Below are 17,192 nucleotides of genomic sequence, written 5' to 3' on the forward strand. Positions count from 1 at the left end.
ATTGTCTTTTCAAACCCCAATAGGGCTGTTTCAGCCTTTCATCCTTTGGGTCAATGGACTGAGTTTTGTAGGGTTTACTTTAGAAGGTTTTCATATGAACCCTTAAGAAGTTCAAGACTGCTTATTGAAGATTTCCCACTGCATTTCCCAGGAGCACTGACCTTTATCCCAGCCTCTTTACAGCACTTGGTCTGCAAGAACTGTGCACTGGGGAAGGGGAGGGGGAGGTGATATTTTTCCTTTTTTAAGTCCTTGAACCCCAGAGAACACAAAGCATAAAGAACCAAATCCTCAGCTGCTCTTTCACTGACCCCAGCAATGCAACAGAGATGAGTGTTAGCTGAGAAACTGTCCAGTGCTCAGCTGGGTGCTGCTGGTAGGGTGGGGGGCTGGTGGTAGCAGGATTATGCCTTTACCTACCTCAGGCATCAGCTCTGCCAGCTACAACCATCCAGTTCTTCCTTCTTTATTGTGTTTTTTAAGTAGCTTTCTTGTTCTGCAGCACTTCCGATAGCACAGAGGGGTGAGGGGTTAGGTACGTTTTGGACCGTTTGCTGTTTTTCTCCATGTGCACATCTGGTGGGCTGTTAGTGCTGTTAAAGTCAATGCAGAACTTTCCTTTTCTAGCTGTTTCCTTAAATGGTCCTTTTTTGCATAGCAGCAAGCAGTGAGGACTTGCTGCCTTAGGCTAACCACCTCACCTTTCCCACGCAGGTCACAGCTGAAAGCCCTTTTAATTAAAAGAGAAGCTGTAATTCTAAAATAAACGCACAGAAGCCGAGGTTTCCAGCACCACTCCAGGGAGGTTTTTCCAGTGATCAGCAGGCTGCCTGCTGCTTTGCAGGGCAGAAAGGAACTTGGCCCCCAAGGTTCCTTGGGTGTTTGTTTCAGAAAATCAGCGTATGGAGTTACATAAATACACATGCTTTTCTTAGCTTGACAGACCATGTGAATCAGCAGAGCAGAACCAGGCAGGGGATGTATGGAGCTTGGCTCTAACCTCACATCTGGAACATCAAGTCAGGGCCAGGGTGGTAGAAGTCTGTGGAGCTACTCCGGTACGAAAAAGAGTGTTCAGCACTGAGCCTGAACTAATAAATTGTGTTGGGAGGGAGAATGTGTTAGCCTAAGCCAAGGATTGCATTAATAGAGCTACGTGGCTTCTAGAACAGAGCTGGCTCAGGCAGATGACACCGTCTGCACTTATCCCTGTGCCTTCAGTTGTTGCAGGTCGTCAGTAACACACTGCAGATGTTACCATCATTTCAGCTGAACTTCCATGCTACTGAGGTCCAGAAGCTGATGCTTGTACATGGGACTTTCAAACCTAGGGACCTGCTGTGGCCCTCCTGCATTGCCTTCAGCGGGATGTCATCTTTCTCTCCCTCTTTTTTGCTGCCCAGGCTGTTTCTAATTGCCTCTCTTTAGTTTGCAAGTTCATTTGGACCTGGAAGATACCTAGTGCAATAGAACTGTCGTCTTGATTAATGAATTGGATGCTGCTGTCATACAAATCATCATTTCCCCCCTGCTCAGATGTACTCTCCGAAAAGCCAGCTGCTCGGTGGTTCTGGTCCAGGCCATGCTGTATGAACAAGTGGATAGATTTGCCCACTGGTGTGATCTTGTCAGGAGCTGTATGTTCCATGCATGAGTGCGGACAGCCGGTGGAGCCCAAAGACTCTTACTAGGGCATAAGATAGAGTTTATTTGCGCACCTGGCTATCACATCTGTACAAAACACCCTGACAGTCTCCTTCCAGCTCTGAAGCACTTAATAAATTTATTGTAATGGAATTAAGTTGAAAATGTTAGACGTAGTTGTGACAGATATGAATTATTCAAGGCAAGCTAGGCCAAGGTTTTGGGTCTGGATCCTCCAGAATTTCTTTCTTTTTATACAAAATAAAGGAAAGAAAAATGGGAAATAGAGGATCTTTAAAAGTTATTGTTTTGGGGGATATTTCTTCATTAGGTTTGTGTTTCTGTTTGATTACCTGCAGTGCCTTGTGGGGGGAACGTCACCACCCAAAATGGTACAGTTTACTCTCCTGGCTTCCCCAACCAGTACCCCAATTCCCAGGACTGCACTTGGCTTCTCACAGTGCCGGTGGGATATGGAATCCACCTCAACTTCACCCTGCTGCAAACAGAGCCCTACAACGATTTCATCACTGTTTGGTGGGTACAGGACTGACTGGTCTGACTTAGACTGACTAAGGCTCCATTTCAGAAAGATGTTCTTGCTGATAAATAGAGCACCCATTGCCATGGTGCGTGGCTAGTGCTGTGTCTGAGTAGGAGTATCCTCTGGGGACACTGGGATGAGGATTTGGAATCTTTTAAACTCCGCGTGCTTGACAGGGCCTTGAGATTGAAGACTATGTGCTGCAAGGGGCTAGCAAATTGGACGAGGTGACTGTCTCCAAACACTGTTAATGCTACGTTCCTGAAAAATGCAGGCAGAGGGAGTGCGAGGTCAGTGAAGGGAATGATCGCTGAATGACTAGGCTGCTTGTGCCAAGTGATGGAAATATCATCCTTTGGGTCTAGAGGGGAGTCTGTACAGGAATCCTTAGCTTTCACGGTGCTTTTGCCTCGGTGTTGCGCAGCTCACAAGGACTAGTCCCACCCTTGGCCACGTAGCAGTGCCTGTAAGACCTTATAGGTCTTTCTTGCCATTAATTTCTGTGATCATCAGCAGTTAAAAATGAAGCACGTCAGACCCCTGCAGTGCCTGGGATTAGCAGTCACTGTCCCACTGGTCTGCCACGATTACCATGAGTAGGGGCTGAGCTGCCGGGGGGGAGGCAGACCAGCATCCCAGCTGCGGCGGGAGGGTGTTCGGCAGCAGAGCCCGGCTCGTCCTGCTGGATGCTTTCATCAGCCTGTCCCTTCATCTCTGAAATGCTCTGCTGAATGGAATAAGGAAACATCTCTTGGGAAGCCTAAGGCACTTTACAGAGGAGACTTTATGAATGGTAAACGGGGTCTTTATCTCAAGCTGAATTTAGTTAAAATGAATCTTGTTTGGACTTGCATAATAGGAATTGCCTTTTGCTCCTGATTTCTCTGACAGACGTTTTCTGGGATGCTTTTTTTTTTCCTTTTGCACTTTATCTATGGCTACCTGTCTATGGAGAGAGGCTGAATGAAGAAAAAGCCATTGGTAAATCATTTACATCTACCAATGTCCTCTTTTGGTTTTTCTTTTGCAATCGGAGATACGCAGCCCTACAATCCCAGCTGATCTCCCAGACTGCAAAGGCAATGCTAGGATGGTGTTAGGCACCAGAGCTGGCTGTGACCCCCAGCTGCCTTTTAAATAGCAGCAACTGGGAACTGTGACCTCTGATGTAAAATGGGCGCAACTCTGCTGCGGTTAATGAAGTGGCACCGATTCCTTCGCCCCAGGAGCCTTGCAGGCTGGGATCTTCCTTTCCTATTTGGAGAAGGGAAGAGAAATGGCATATTACCAACTTCAGTCAGCCAAGGGAGCACACATAGCTGCGCTGGCTAAAGAGCTTGTGGCCAAATTCTTGAGCTCATAGCACTCAATCAACATCTGACTTTCAAAATATCTCAGTCAGCGCCTGCTGTGCAAACAGGGAGTGAAACTCCCTTGGAAAACTGGCCCTAATTCTTCAAGTTCTGAGGTTAAAAATGCAGTTCATGTTTGTAATTCTCTACTGCGTGAGCACTGCACTGCCAGAGAAAATTGTCCTGGTTATAGTGGAGCGAGGAAGGGGACTGGGGGTCCAGGTCAGCTGCCTGGGGAGCTGCTGAGGCTATATTTAGATGTAGAAAAGGGAGGACAAGGAGGGAAGAGCAGGAAGGAGTTCCTGTGCGTGCAGGGTAGGAGGTTGGTTGTTGCCTAGGATTAAAGACATGTAATAATGCTCTTTTCTTGTGTTTCTGACATGATTTTAGGGATGGTCCACAGCAAACAGCCCCACAGCTTGGTGTGTTCACTGGCAACTCTGCTAAGAAATCAGCCCAAAGCTCTTCCAATCAGGTCCTGATGAAATTCCACAGTGATGCCGCCAACGGAGGGATTTTTGCCATTTATTTTTACGGTCTGTATGAGCAACACATGCTTTATACCTGCCTACAGGATGCGGAGGGGCATGGATCAGTTGTGGCTTATTGTGGAGAGGACTAGTTCTGGGGAGGAAAAGATGTGAAAAAATACACTTTTACCTGAAATCTTCCACAAAGGGCCCAGTTTTCACAGGTTTGAGATTGAAGGTCTCTTATGCAATCGAGTGCTGGCAAGTGGTCACAGTCTGTGCAGATGTGGAAATCTGTCTGTAACGTTGTGATAATTCAAGCACAGATCAAGTGCCTGCAAACTAACAGCCATGCCAACCCTCCGCCTCTCTCAAGGTGATGCCTGTAAATATTGTCCTCTCCATGGCAGATCCCATTATGGGTAGCTCCACTTTGTTTACCTAAAACTCACCTTCCCTGCAGTGTTGGCTGGATGCGGTATTGTCTTTCCAATGCTATGCTAAACCAGTTGGGTCATCTTGGTGGCCTGTTTTAAATGGCAGCTATGTTCCAGCTAAGAGGTGACTTCATTTCTCTGGGGAGAAGAAGGGTCCTGTAAATCCCTGAATTACCTGGGGATTCCTTGGTGTGAGTGCAGCTCATGCAAGGGAGGTGATGAGTATTACATTGAAATGAGAGCATTTGCTCTCCACCGCTAAACAAGAGCCCAACTGTAAATTGAATTAGCTAACAAGTTCCTATGGCAGTACTGGGGTTTTGGAAAGTGCAAATGGAGGAGACCTCTTGCTTCAGTAATTTGCTGGCAACAACGTCAACAAAGTCTTACATGAATTACATGATGAATCTGTGCAGAATGTCTTAGCTTATACTCGGTTCCAAAAGGCAAGTATTATACGGATAGGCTGAATTTAAAGAATGTTTGCTAGGCTTCGGAGGAATTGGTTTTCTGCTGCAAAACACTGTAAGATTTATATTACTAGACAATGGTGCGTATATAACAGTTATGCAAAAAATTATGGTTTAGGCAGTTTGGCTCAGAAATGAGCAGTATGTAAACACTGCTGCAGTTCAGCAAATGCTTCCTTTTGTAATATGAATTAGATACTATCATTGCTATGGTTAGAGCCCATCAGCATATGTTGCTGTTCTCTGATCTTGATAGCACTTTATACTGATGTTTTTTTAGCTCATGGTTTATGTGGGGTATAAAGCCACTCGCAGGCATGAGAGGTCTTGGGTTGGTGCTGGCAGGAATCGGTGCAGGCCAGCAGTCATTTATAACCTGTTAACCAGCTGGGCACTCTGGCAACTGCTTGGCCTTTTATTAGTGTCATTTACTGGCTTATTGCTCCCTTTATACATGGGACTTTAGTATAAAGCCTAACCCCAAAGATGTAAGTGATCGAGGTGGTTGCCTCCAGGGTGAGATTCTTCCCCCTTTCCCAGGCTCTCGTTCTGCGTGTGGTGCCTTGCACACCGAGAAAGGTGCAGGAGAAAGGGGGGAAGTTTTCACACCAGGCTCAGGCAGTGCAGTCAGTTAAATCTTTGGCATCGCCCTTTGGGGTGTAACTACAGGAAATGCAGTTTCCTCGGGATCTACAGCAATGTATGTTTTCATTTCTGCTCTGCATGCTGGCAGATCTAGGACATAGGAGACGTCCTCCTTCAGCTTTAAATTGTCTTTTCTCATACAGTGATGATCAGCGCCGTGCCAGAGAACCATTGCCCTTTTAAATGCCTGCAAAGAAACGTTTCCTTAGGGTGGAGGAAGGGAAACATAAAGGATGATTCACAGAGCTTAAAGATTCAATAGCATCCCTTGAAAAATGATGATGGTGCACCTATTATTAAATGGGTTAGTTCAGGTGCCAGCACAAACTGATGTGTGAACGTGATGGGAAAGGGTTTTATGGCACGGTAACTCAGGGGAGTCCCAGTGTGGTTTCAAGGACGGGACTCTGTTTTGTCCTGGTGAGAACAAATGGACGTGCTGTTGAAAGGAGCTTTACCGGTGCTGTATCACCATATGCTGAAGCCATCTTAATCACATCTCTGTATTGAAATATGGCCCATTAAGGAGAGGAGATTAATGCTGTAAATGCTGGGTTATCTTTCCACTTCGATAGATGCTGTCAAGCACGTTTTAAATAGCATTTAATTTAAGTTTTTGTTACAGTTTCCTTTCCTTCTTCCCTCGCTGTCAAACATCTGTTTAAAAGATTGCAAATAAGCGTCTTCCCTCCTGGGATGGCTCTTTGCTGTGTAGCAGAAGGGTTCTCCTCTGCTGCCTCCCGTCTCCCGCTCCTCTCCCATCCCACGTGCGGGCTCTCCCGGCACCTTTGCTCATCCATTCTCTGTGCTGCTGTGGTGGATTGCAAAGAAGGCGCTGACTGTCCGAATTACAGAGCTGGCTCCTTTGATCCCCCCCTGGGTTGAGTTTAGCTCACTGTAGTAGCGTGTGTTTGTTTTTTCCTCCCCCTTGCACACATGGGACACGTAAGCCTGTCCCTCGTGTTAACCAGAAGCCCCTGCATTCCCTCCAGCCCATTCCCCAGACCTCCAAACGTCACGTTTTTCCACACCCCTTTTGGGAAAGTAGTATCCTACCCCGGGTTAGGAGGTAAGGAAATTTGGGCAAGACGATGGGGCATCTACTTCTGTACGTGTGTACTTAAGCATCACTATAAGCCTCATTAAGGTTGCTGCCAGGACTGCCAGCCTTGCTGTGGTGTGAAGAGTTCAACATCGTGGAGTTAGTAAGAATTAATGTTCAGTGGCAGCTTGAGCTGCAGTATCTTAAATTAAAGGGCTGCTATAAATTTTAGAGGAAGTTACGCTTGTCCAGGGTCAGGTGCAGGGGGAGCAAAGATGCAGAGAAGTGCTGAGCAAATAGCAGAAAATGTCTTTCATTAATATTCATTTAGTTCCCAGTACCATATTTTCAATTTAACCGTGCTCACAGCTCTTGTGTGTTTATTTTCATAAGCGGCACAGTGCTCAAGCCTTATGCACCCACGTGTTTGTAAGCAGTGCATTTGTTTTGCTTGGTGTTAGCTGATCTTTAATTTTTGGTGGAAAATTTGCTATTTGCAACGTATTTGGTCAGGTGCGTGAGCCATAAGGAATTGTTTCTGCTCATCAACTGGATTTTCTTCCCGTTTAGCGACGTGGTATCCCTGAAAAAGCACGTAATTGGGCAAAGAGTACCAGGTCTGCCCTGTTTTGCCTTCTGTGAGGCCCTGACATCAACCTTGCGTAGGTTACTTTGTGAACTGCAAGCTACATATAGGATTTGCAGTTGAAAACATTAGCAATCCTGGAATTATTTGCAGAAAAAATTAATGAATAATTCCAAGTTACAAGTAAATTAGTGAGTTCTGCGATCTCTGTTCAAAGACAGGCAGTAAGGATGAAATTCTCTGAGTAATTATTGTGATTTACTTGGTGCTGGAGCAGTCTGAGATTCTCCCTCTCGTGTGATTGACCTAATTCCACTGAGGTCACCAAGATGATCTCTCTTAGTATCCCAGAAGGTGCCGGTAACGTTGCCTCACGTCCGCATCCATCAGTCATCCTTCAGTCTTCACCCAAAAGACTGACACTGCCGGGCACCTGCATCTCCACAGACTGACAAAAATCTGTTTCCTATTAGGTGTAAGAAACTGGAGGAAGCTGCTTTGGGGCACAAATACCTGGAGCCATCTCTGTAGGGTTTGGAGGGGGAAAGGGCTGTGGTTGCACTTTTGCCAATTCCTTCTGCTTGCGGAGAGGGAGGATTTGCTCTGATGTCTGTTGTGCTTAGCACCAAGACGGCCGTGGCTGCCTTCACCCCCAGCTTAACATCTGCTACTCTTCCTTTGCTCTTTCAGCCTACCAGCTCTTCAGATGTCAGCCTCCGACCATCGTTCCCAACGCAGAAATCATCACTGAGAATGAAGAATTTAACATAGGTAGCCTCTCCCGGTCCTCTTGGCCCTCCTTCCAGCCCGGCCCACACCCCCCTGCCCCCCGTGCTGGGAATGCCTGCAGGAAGACACACGTGTGGTGTCACCCCATATCTGGAGCTTCAGGAGACCTCTTCACATGTGTAATTGCGTGTGGCATGGGGAGCTGTGCGTGACCTTGCTCAACACCCAGCGTTCACAGGGGGTCAAACTGACCCAATTGTCCCGAGGCTTTTCCTCTCTGTTAGTACAGAAGAAGTGGTTCGGCTTTTGTGAAAGCCCCGAGCTTGTTTGGAAACATTCAGAAATCTTTGCCACAATAATAGTTTTCAGGTGTTTCAAACAAAGCATTGTGTGAAAGCTTAGAGGCCGTTATTCTTTTTTCTGAGAACCTTTTGCCCATATTGACTGTGCTTTTTGTATTTTTTGCTGCTGTTCACGGTTACGTCCACATTTTAAAGCATGTCTGCAACCAGTGAAGTAGCTGTGATTTTTTTTTTTTTTTTTTTAAAGCAGCTTTTCTCACTGTCTGCTGTCTTTGAGGGAAGTCTCCACCTGAAATAGCTTGCACAAATCCTGTGGCATGACAGCAGTTTATCCCAACTGAGACTCCGGCATGCCTTTCTATGCCTTTTATTTCTGCACGGTCATGCCAGAGCTCAATAGCAGAGGTCGAGAGGTCTCTGCACCCCATGGTACCCTGTTCCCAGGCCATGGTTCGGCCATAATGAATTGATCCTTCTCTTGAGTCAAGGTGTTTTCTGTTTCTGTCTGTAGGTGACATAGTGAGGTACAGATGCCTTCCTGGCTTTACCCTGATTGGAAATGAAATCCTGACCTGCAAATTAGGCACTCATCTCCAGTTTGAAGGACCTCCACCCATGTGTGAAGGTAAAGCCGGGGGTGCCCAACGTGGCAGCCAAAGCTTCCCTACCCAGAGACTGCTGCAAAATGTGGGGGCTTGCTAAGGGAGGAGGGAGCAAGCTCGATGGCAGCTGGGGGAGGTTTCCTTGCACATACTGCATCTTTGGGGTTAATTCTCAGATCTCCAGGATCCCAGTAGTGCAAAGCCACCTATCAAGACCTTGTGAGGAGGGTAGCGAGACACCTCTGTGCAGGGAAAAGGCTGTTCTCCTGACCCACCTCGCAGCCTGTCCCGGGGCCAAGCACCTTGGCTAGGCTCAAGCAACAACCAGCAAATAATGGTGAAAGATTTGCTGGGTGACTTATTGCAGCCACCCTCTGATAAATGATAGGGAAAGTTCCTCCACCCCCTGCTGGGTCCAGGGAATTTGCTGGGTCTCCACCCCTCTTCCGAGGGGGTTTGCCTCACATTGGGTACCCCTGGATTATACCCTAAGCCCCCGGTTCAGGAAGGCACTTTAAGCTTGTACTTTCCTGAACAGGGACTGAGCAGAGGTCTGACATGCTGTGTGTCTGACTGCATTCACGAAGTCATTAAAACAGTCACCCAAATGTCCTTACCCTGGGAGGGGGGGAGGAATTCTGCGCTGATAGTTTGCTAGTGATACATGAACAGCCAAAGGAAGAGCAGGCTGCAGCGAAGTGAGCTCCTCCGGCGAGGCAATCCTGCGAGGAACAGCTTCTCTATTAGTGCCACAGAATGTATTACATGGGAGAAAAATGAAAGCCCCAAGCACGCTGCGTTTGTACACCTTGCTGCTGCTCAGGAGGGATCCCAAAGATGTTTCTGTGTTACCTTATTTATCCTCTGGATTCCTGCTGGTACTTTTGTTCACTCCAGCCGTGATTATTTCATCTCCTTCATTCCCTCCTATCTGAACATTTTTACCATATAATGGGATATTTTTCTATGGCTTTATTCTCTCTAAAATAGCATGAACTGAAGGAGAGGAAGGGAGGTCATTCAATTATTTACTGATGGTTGTTAGCCTGGGGGTAAAGGGACTGCTTAAATTACATCTGGCCACCAATTTATAGAGGTCAAAAAATCACTGATGGGATTAAGGATTTGGAAAGAATACACTGTTCTTTCTGGATAGTTCTGGCTGTTTTCTGTTAATACAAGTACAGTGTTTGCACTGGCTTTTAGTGACAATTATGGATAAATAAAGGACCCTTTCTTCTTAATACTTTTTGCTCACTTTGTGTGTTTGCCTCCTCTTCTGGGGTGTTTTTGCTGGCCTTTTTATGTAGTGCTTTTAGCTGGATTTAATATTTCCAGAAGCTGAATGGGCTCTACTGATTAGAGAAAGGAATTGGAGTTCTTATGTCCTACTTAACAACTCCGTGGGTGACCTGGGATAAGCCTGTAGTTCCACACCTTGTTCTAACCCAGGTAATAAAGTTTCCAGGGATTCCCGGGGAGTGTTTTGTAACTTGAGAATAGTTGCTTGGTTGCAGCGCCATTAATTTTGAAAGAGATGTGAAATAATGCAAAGACGGTTGAAGCTGTTTGTATTGTTGCTTTTTGCCCCTTCCTTTAAATGTGGCAATTGCTCAGATTTGTGGAAACGCAGCATGCTTCATTTGGAGCCTACATCAGGGTTTAGGGATTCTCTGTGAGCCCCAAGAGTCAAGACGTGCAGTGGATGTATGTGGGTGGGAGTTGTGCTCTATCTCAACCTAGCTCGTCAAGACAGACCTTTTTGGCCATAGTCTCTTGTGTTTCCTTCCTTCCTCTGCAAAATAGGAAAATTCATTTGCTATTGTCTCTCCTTCACATTCCCTGCAGTGCACTGTCCGATGAACGAGGTTATGACGGACTCCACTGGTGTGATCCTCAGCCAAAGCTTCCTGGGAAGTTACCCTCACTTTCAGACCTGTTCTTGGGTGGTGAAGGTAGAGCCTGGATATAACATCTCCCTCACCATCGAGTACTTCCTGAGCGAGAAGCAATATGATGAGTTTGAAATCTTTGACGGTAAGGGATTCACCAGTTTGACTTGCATAGCAACTGAGGGGGAAGGAAAGAAAGAGCAGAGTTTTGTTAGCTGTTAATCTCTGTTCCCAGAGCACTCTGGGGAGAGCTTTCCACCACTATGCCTATAACCTTCTGCTGGACTTAAAGAAAGCTCCTTCTAAGACTCATTGATTCTCTGGGTAAGAAAATATCAATGATTTGATTTTTGGATGACTCTGAAGTATTTTTCCAAGGGGCAGGAGTTAGCAAGCTCCTGGGAGAAATTGTAGCGGAGGTTGCTGGGAAGGGATGAGCTGAGAAGGTGGGACTTCTCGTTCCTGAAGCCCACGCAGACCAGATTTTCTAGGCCCATGAGTTCTCATGAACTGAGAGGGGATCTGTCAATATTCACAACGATGCAGCTTTGTAACCAAACGCAGAATACAAGTGCTGTGCTGATGCTCCTGTGGTTTCCCGTCGGGACTTGAGCCGAAGGCATACTGCTTGGAGCAAAATCCTGGCCTTACTGCGATCAGCTGGGCTTTATTTCCCAGGAGCCAGGTGTCTGCACCGGGACTCATGTTCACAAAAACCCCTGAGCACAAGCTGCCATTGCTGGACTCATGGTGAAAGCTCCTGTGCTACAGTTCCACAACGTGCCTGTTCCTTCTGCAGAAACACCCTGGCACATAAGGCCCACGAGTGACCGTTTGTGTGTGCCAGCCCTGACTTTTCCTCGTTCCCTCCGTCCTTACAGGTCCCTCTGGCCAAAGTCCACTGCTCCTGTCGCTGAGTGGGAACTACTCTGCCCCTCTGACCGTCACCAGCAGCGGGAACAAAGTCTATCTCCGTTGGTCCTCTGATCATGCCTACAACAGAAAAGGCTTCAAAATCCGCTACTCTGGTAAGCACACAGCAGAGACTAGATACCTCTGCCAAGAACGTGGCCATCTCTTCAGCCAAGGATCTCCACGAAATTGCTGCAGTGGGGCATAAGCCATCTGTGTTGGCAGAAGCTGCCAAGGCCTGGGAAGGCGCACAAAGCTGGGTTCATTCTGAGCTGGTGAGGCTGGGGGAAGGCAGGTTTCTTTCCAGGAGAAACCTTGAAGCTTTGGCTGGTTTCTCAACCATTCTTAAGAATCAGAACCAGAATATATAACCATGGACGACGTGGCTCTGGATGAATGAAACCCATCCCATGCAATTCACAGTAAAGACTGCTGTGTTACCAAGTTATTGTGTCCTTGCAGTGAGGCCATTTTGAGATGTTTGAAGATGAACATCACAAAAGAGAAGAACTTGCGTTAGGAGCTGCTTGGTGCATGAGGCACAACTTACACGTGACCGATCGTGTTACAGCGTTTGCAGTGAACGGTTTAAAACACGTTGTGCTCCTACTCAGGCGTTCTGCCTCTACTCTCGCAGGAGCGGGACCAGGGAGTCTTGGTTGCTTATTCAGCACAAAACCGCTGCTGGATACTGAATGTTTGCTGAGAATTCCTTAAAATGAATTACTGTGTTTTGGGACTTAGCAAATCTTAATTAATGGAAGTTATAAAACTGGGTTGAGAACTTGCCAGTATGTCATAAATAAATAATGACTTTACTCAGTAAATTAATTAAGTAATATTTAATTATCAGAAATTAGTCTTTATTTCTAGAGCCGAGTGAAACTTGGATAGTAGCCCTGCACTCTTTCCTCCTTTGACTTTGTATTTATCCATCACAAGTTCTCTGTTTCTTGTACAGCCGTAGGTTATGGTAAGCACGGTGTAATTCCTGAGAACAGGAGGGGAATTTGTCTTGATACTGCCTGTTCGGTGATTGATTTATTTTCTTCTGCCCTTCTCTCCAGCTCCTTACTGTAGCCTCCCGCAACCGCCAGCCCATGGGCTGATTCTCAGCCAGACGGGTCTGCACCCTGGCAGCACAGTCCGCTTTGGCTGTGACACAGGCTACCGTCTTGTTGGCCACAGCACCACCACCTGCTCCCAGCACCCTCAGGGCTACTTCCACTGGAACGAAGCGATCCCTCTGTGCCAAGGTGAGAGCAGGCAAACCTATTGTTACGAGGATCCGGGAGTCCTAGGAAGGACTGAGGAAAACGCGGTAAAAATAAAAACCTATTGTAATTCCCCCAAATCCCTGTTGAGAACAGGCTTGGAGCTGCAGGTAGGCAGTGAGGGGTGCTCCTCTTATATCCAAGTCCTTGGGAATAGATGAGTGAGGAGGGAAGGGAGTAACTGTTGGGGAGCGTTCGCGATAGGGAAGAAAAAAAGGATCTGTGTAAAGGCCACAGCTGTAGAAGTGTTTGAACTCTCAGTAAAGACACAGCCAAGCCTCAGTTAAGGACGGGAGAAGCTATTGCCTGGAAGAATCTGGAAAGGCTGGCAGGAGCACGGCTCCCGCTGGGTTTTAGTGACTGGAATTTCTTTTGGTATTTCTGGAAGTGCTCTCTTAGGTCTTCGTGTGTCAACGGGGCATGAGAGTTCTCTTGCTATTCAGATGGTGCCCAGTTTCTCTTGGCTTCATATAAGATTTAGGCACGTAGTTGTTCTTTCCACATTTCCTCCTAATTAATCATAATCTTTATGACATATTATACTTAGCGTGGGGCTCCTTCCAGGCGTGGGAGTGGAGGGGAGGACAGGGCAGTGTGCCCCAGGGGGCTTTGCTTCTGCGCTATTTTGTCTCCCTCACTGTGCTCACTTTCTGATTGCACCTTCTTCTCAATCCGCCAATCATCCCTGTTCCTTTGTGTTGATAAAATGCCCATCTTTATTCTAATGAAGCCTTTCAGTGTCTTTGAACATTCACCCATGTTCCAAAGAGACCGAGCACTGGGGATTAATATTGCATTGACTTCCCTGGAAAGTAGCCAGAGAACAGAGACAGCATAGGCAAAATCTCATTGTGGTGCCTGCATTGTTGTCCAGTCCAAGCCGCAAGGAAAAGCAGGATGGTTTAGTGTGGGAGGGACCAAAGAGCCTTGAAAAAAATCCTTTCTGTGCTCCTGAATCACTTAGTCTCTTTGGAAATTGCACAGGGATGCAAGCAGTCCTGCTTCTGAAGGGTGGGTTTGTGCTGTGGGAGCCCTCTCAAGGCTGTATTTATTTAAAGGTGAGTGGAAAGCAGTAAACCAAGACCCTGCCACACAGTCCCATTGGCAAGGGGGAGCTGGGAAACTGGGCACAAGCTCAGATAGTGATTTAGCCTCCGCGATAATGCAGATGGGGGCAAACGCCGGGTGCTGGAACCGCGCAGCAAGACTGGCAGGCACGAGGGGCTGTCATGGCAACTGTGCCTCCTGAATCCTTAGCCCAGCGTAAGGAATTGTCTGATGTACCGCGTCTTTTTTAAGGAAAATCACGTAATCGAGAATAGGTACGAATGCTGCTAAGTCTTTATTGCCCTGGTGTGCTGGAATGCCACCTGAGCCTTGTGTTCAGCTCCAAAATCTATATTTATTTCCAAGAGGTGTAATGGTGTGTGGGGAATGGATTTTAAACACGGAGGTGGGGAGGAGATAGAGGATGTGTGGGGAGGTTGGGAGAGGATGTACTCGGATGAGGTATCACCTGACAGCAATGATTCACAGTAGGAACGAGTCCCTGAGCACCAGTTCCCAGGCCACCGGGGAGGGAGTCAGAGCCAGACCATCCGTGGCTTGTCACTACCTGGCCTGGAAATGCTGGGGGGGCTCCTGTGGTGTTGCTGAGCACCCCAGGTCTGCGCCATGGGATGGGGGTGTGTGGGAAGAGGATTTCCCATGGAAGCTGCATGAGAAGCACTAAACCCACCCCGCGCTGTTCTGGTTCAGCTGAACACGTGACATGTCAGGAGCTCCATGGGCACAACCCGTGGTGCCCACTCCACGGCAGTCACCAACAGAGAAAGAATTTGGGGGCTAATTCATAGCATTTTAGGTAGGCTCCTGCTCCCATTTCCCCTTTGCAGGAGTGTGTGTGTCCCCACTGACCACACAGGAGAGCACTTGGTCAGGATCTTGGTGCTGGATGTCCCTTTGGAAGAGCCTGTCTGTCTCTGGTGAGGAAGAGAGTTTGCTGGTCATGTTAGATTCTGAGGTTGAAATAGCCCCTTTGGGAAAGTCACCTCCTCTCTCTGTTTCCCTGTATTTACATCAGGGATCTTAATACTGGCCCATGGTTATCGAGTGCCTTGAGATGGATGCGGGAGGACAGTGAGTGGCAGCGAGCTGGAGCTGTAGGAGAATTCATGGCAGAGCAGCTCCCCCCCCCGGCCTCGAGCAGCTGATAGCCAGGGCTGGCTCTGCTCTTCTTGCCCGCTTCAGCTACATAAAATCCAACATCCTTTTTTTTCTTTTTTTTTTTTTCCCCCCCCTTCATGTTGCTCGCAAAGCCAACTGGCAACCTTTTGTTTTGGGCTGTACTCAATTTCTCATCCTTTCTGGTGGCCAGGACCACATGGCAGAGGTTTGGGAACTCGATCCATAACACTGCATAAATTGCTCACACAATCAGCTGTGTCAGGAGGAGGAGAACTGGGGTGCCCGTAAACACATGGTCTAGTTAACAAATGACACTTCCCACAGCTCCTTTCTGCCAGCGCATAATCCTCTTCCCCTTCCCGATCCCTTCTGAATAATCTTTACTGCGTGCTGCGTCCTAGCTGACATTTATGGAAGCAGCAGAGAATATTCTGCAGGGAACAATCTTGCATTGGCACAATGGGGGAGAACACGAGATGATCTAATATGCCTTTTTCTGTCTCGCGTATTTTTAAGTTGCTTTGTTTTTGGAATCCCAGCTGCAGATTTACTTTCATACCCTCTGTCCCTTTTCCTAGCACATCATCTTCCTGCAGACAGAGTTTTTGTACTTTTGAACCCCTATAAGTGCTCCTTCTCCTTTTTCCCTGGACCGTGCTCTCTGTGGGTCTCTCCAAGCCAAATGCTGGTTTGCTTTCCCCTGGAACAGCTGCTCTCTTTTGTTGTCTCTGATTCTGGTGGATTGCAGTGCCTGCAATTTGAGCCTCAGAAATGCTCTTTGGAGCAGATGGCAAGTTTATTGCCACCCCAAAAATCAAGCTTCTCTGCTTCGTGCAGGGCTCTGTAAATAAAAACTTACTAATATGACATTCTGCTCAAGGATGCTGGATTTGCAGGGAAGGAAGGATCCTGCCCACGGGTACAGGGCACCGGAGCCCGCTCGGTGCAGCAGGGATCGCAGCCCCAGTTGGCTCTCCCTGTCTGATCTTCTTCGTGTTGTAGCCCGACCGTCTGCAGGTGAAGAGGGTTACATTTTTTTATTATTTCTGGTGGCTTAATGACATTTTTAGTTAACTGTGTCTGGCCCAGAAGCACCGTATTATTGCTAACTTTTGTATCGGGGCAGGGCTTATGTAATGGAAAGACTCAAAATGATCAAACAAACCACTTGAGAGGCAGACAGAAGGAGCTTGCCGGGAGGCAGGACTTAGGCAGCAGTAAGTCATCCTTCCCTTGTGCAGAGAAACGAAGGCAAGTGGCAGCTCAGCCTCCCTGACCTGGAGAACAGCTGGCCCTGGTCTCTGTTCACTCCGGTGTCCCTCCCTGTGCCTCGGTTTCCTGGTGGCAAATAGAGGTGATGAGTTTTGGTGAAGCATCAGACTGCAGAAGAGAATTGAACAGAGAAAGGAGAAGGCTTTGCTGGGGGCAGTGGCACGGGAAGGGGGTCAGGTTTCTCACCAGCCTCTTTGGTTGGATGCAACATCAGAAAGTAATAATAAGAGAACTGCCGGGTGGAAGTGGAAGGGTAGGACTTTACAGGTCCCCTCTTCTTCTGCCTCAGAATGAAATTGGTATTCAGCGTGGCTGCTTGTCTAGACACCCAGCCTTGCAGAAAGATTCGCCAAGCTCCTTAGCTCGATGAAGTGACATACGTGTGATTATCATTTCAACCAGGGATATGCCTGATCGTGCTAATATGAGCCTGCTGAATTACTCACACCTATTAGCAACACCAGCATCTGCAAGGTGCTGTGTAATTGTGCTCCAGGCTGGAGCTCTGGCCGACTCATGTAGCAGTAGTGAGATAAAAGCATCTTGGACCTTGAGTGGTAGAAAGCTCCAGTGGTTGTGCTGATGCTGTACACAGTAAGTTTGGTCTCTCCTTTCAGCGCTCAGTGGGGTCCATGTCACCAGAAGGTGACTTTTCTAAGGTTGCTGATTTTCTAGCCCTCATTTGTGTGCACAGGGAATAACAGGAAGGTGAACGTGTGTTGAAGTATCAGCATGTGGCTCAGGAGACACAGGCTCAGTCTCCAGTTCGTGCATTAGCTGAGTGGGAGCAGCTCAGGCTACTCCAGGAAGGAATGGATTTCCTTTAGAGTAT

The 17,192-nt window shown here is 47.5% G+C and overlaps 1 protein-coding gene across 1 annotated transcript in view; it reads left to right on the plus strand.

Annotated features, from left to right (window-relative positions):
- CSMD2 (CUB and Sushi multiple domains 2) overlaps positions 1-17,192 on the plus strand; it is a 309,987-nt gene that overhangs the window by 255,895 nt on the left and 36,900 nt on the right. Inside the window, exons 43-49 of the mRNA XM_076357104.1 lie at positions 2,004-2,181; positions 3,931-4,076; positions 7,881-7,961; positions 8,733-8,846; positions 10,672-10,860; positions 11,597-11,743; positions 12,695-12,883. Of these exons, the coding sequence (XP_076213219.1) occupies positions 2,004-2,181; positions 3,931-4,076; positions 7,881-7,961; positions 8,733-8,846; positions 10,672-10,860; positions 11,597-11,743; positions 12,695-12,883 (1,044 nt within the window). The remainder of the gene's footprint in view (positions 1-2,003; positions 2,182-3,930; positions 4,077-7,880; positions 7,962-8,732; positions 8,847-10,671; positions 10,861-11,596; positions 11,744-12,694; positions 12,884-17,192) is intronic.

The sequence above is a fragment of the Aptenodytes patagonicus genome, chromosome 21 (assembly GCF_965638725.1).
Source record: "Aptenodytes patagonicus chromosome 21, bAptPat1.pri.cur, whole genome shotgun sequence".
NCBI classification, from domain to species: Eukaryota; Metazoa; Chordata; class Aves; order Sphenisciformes; family Spheniscidae; genus Aptenodytes; species Aptenodytes patagonicus.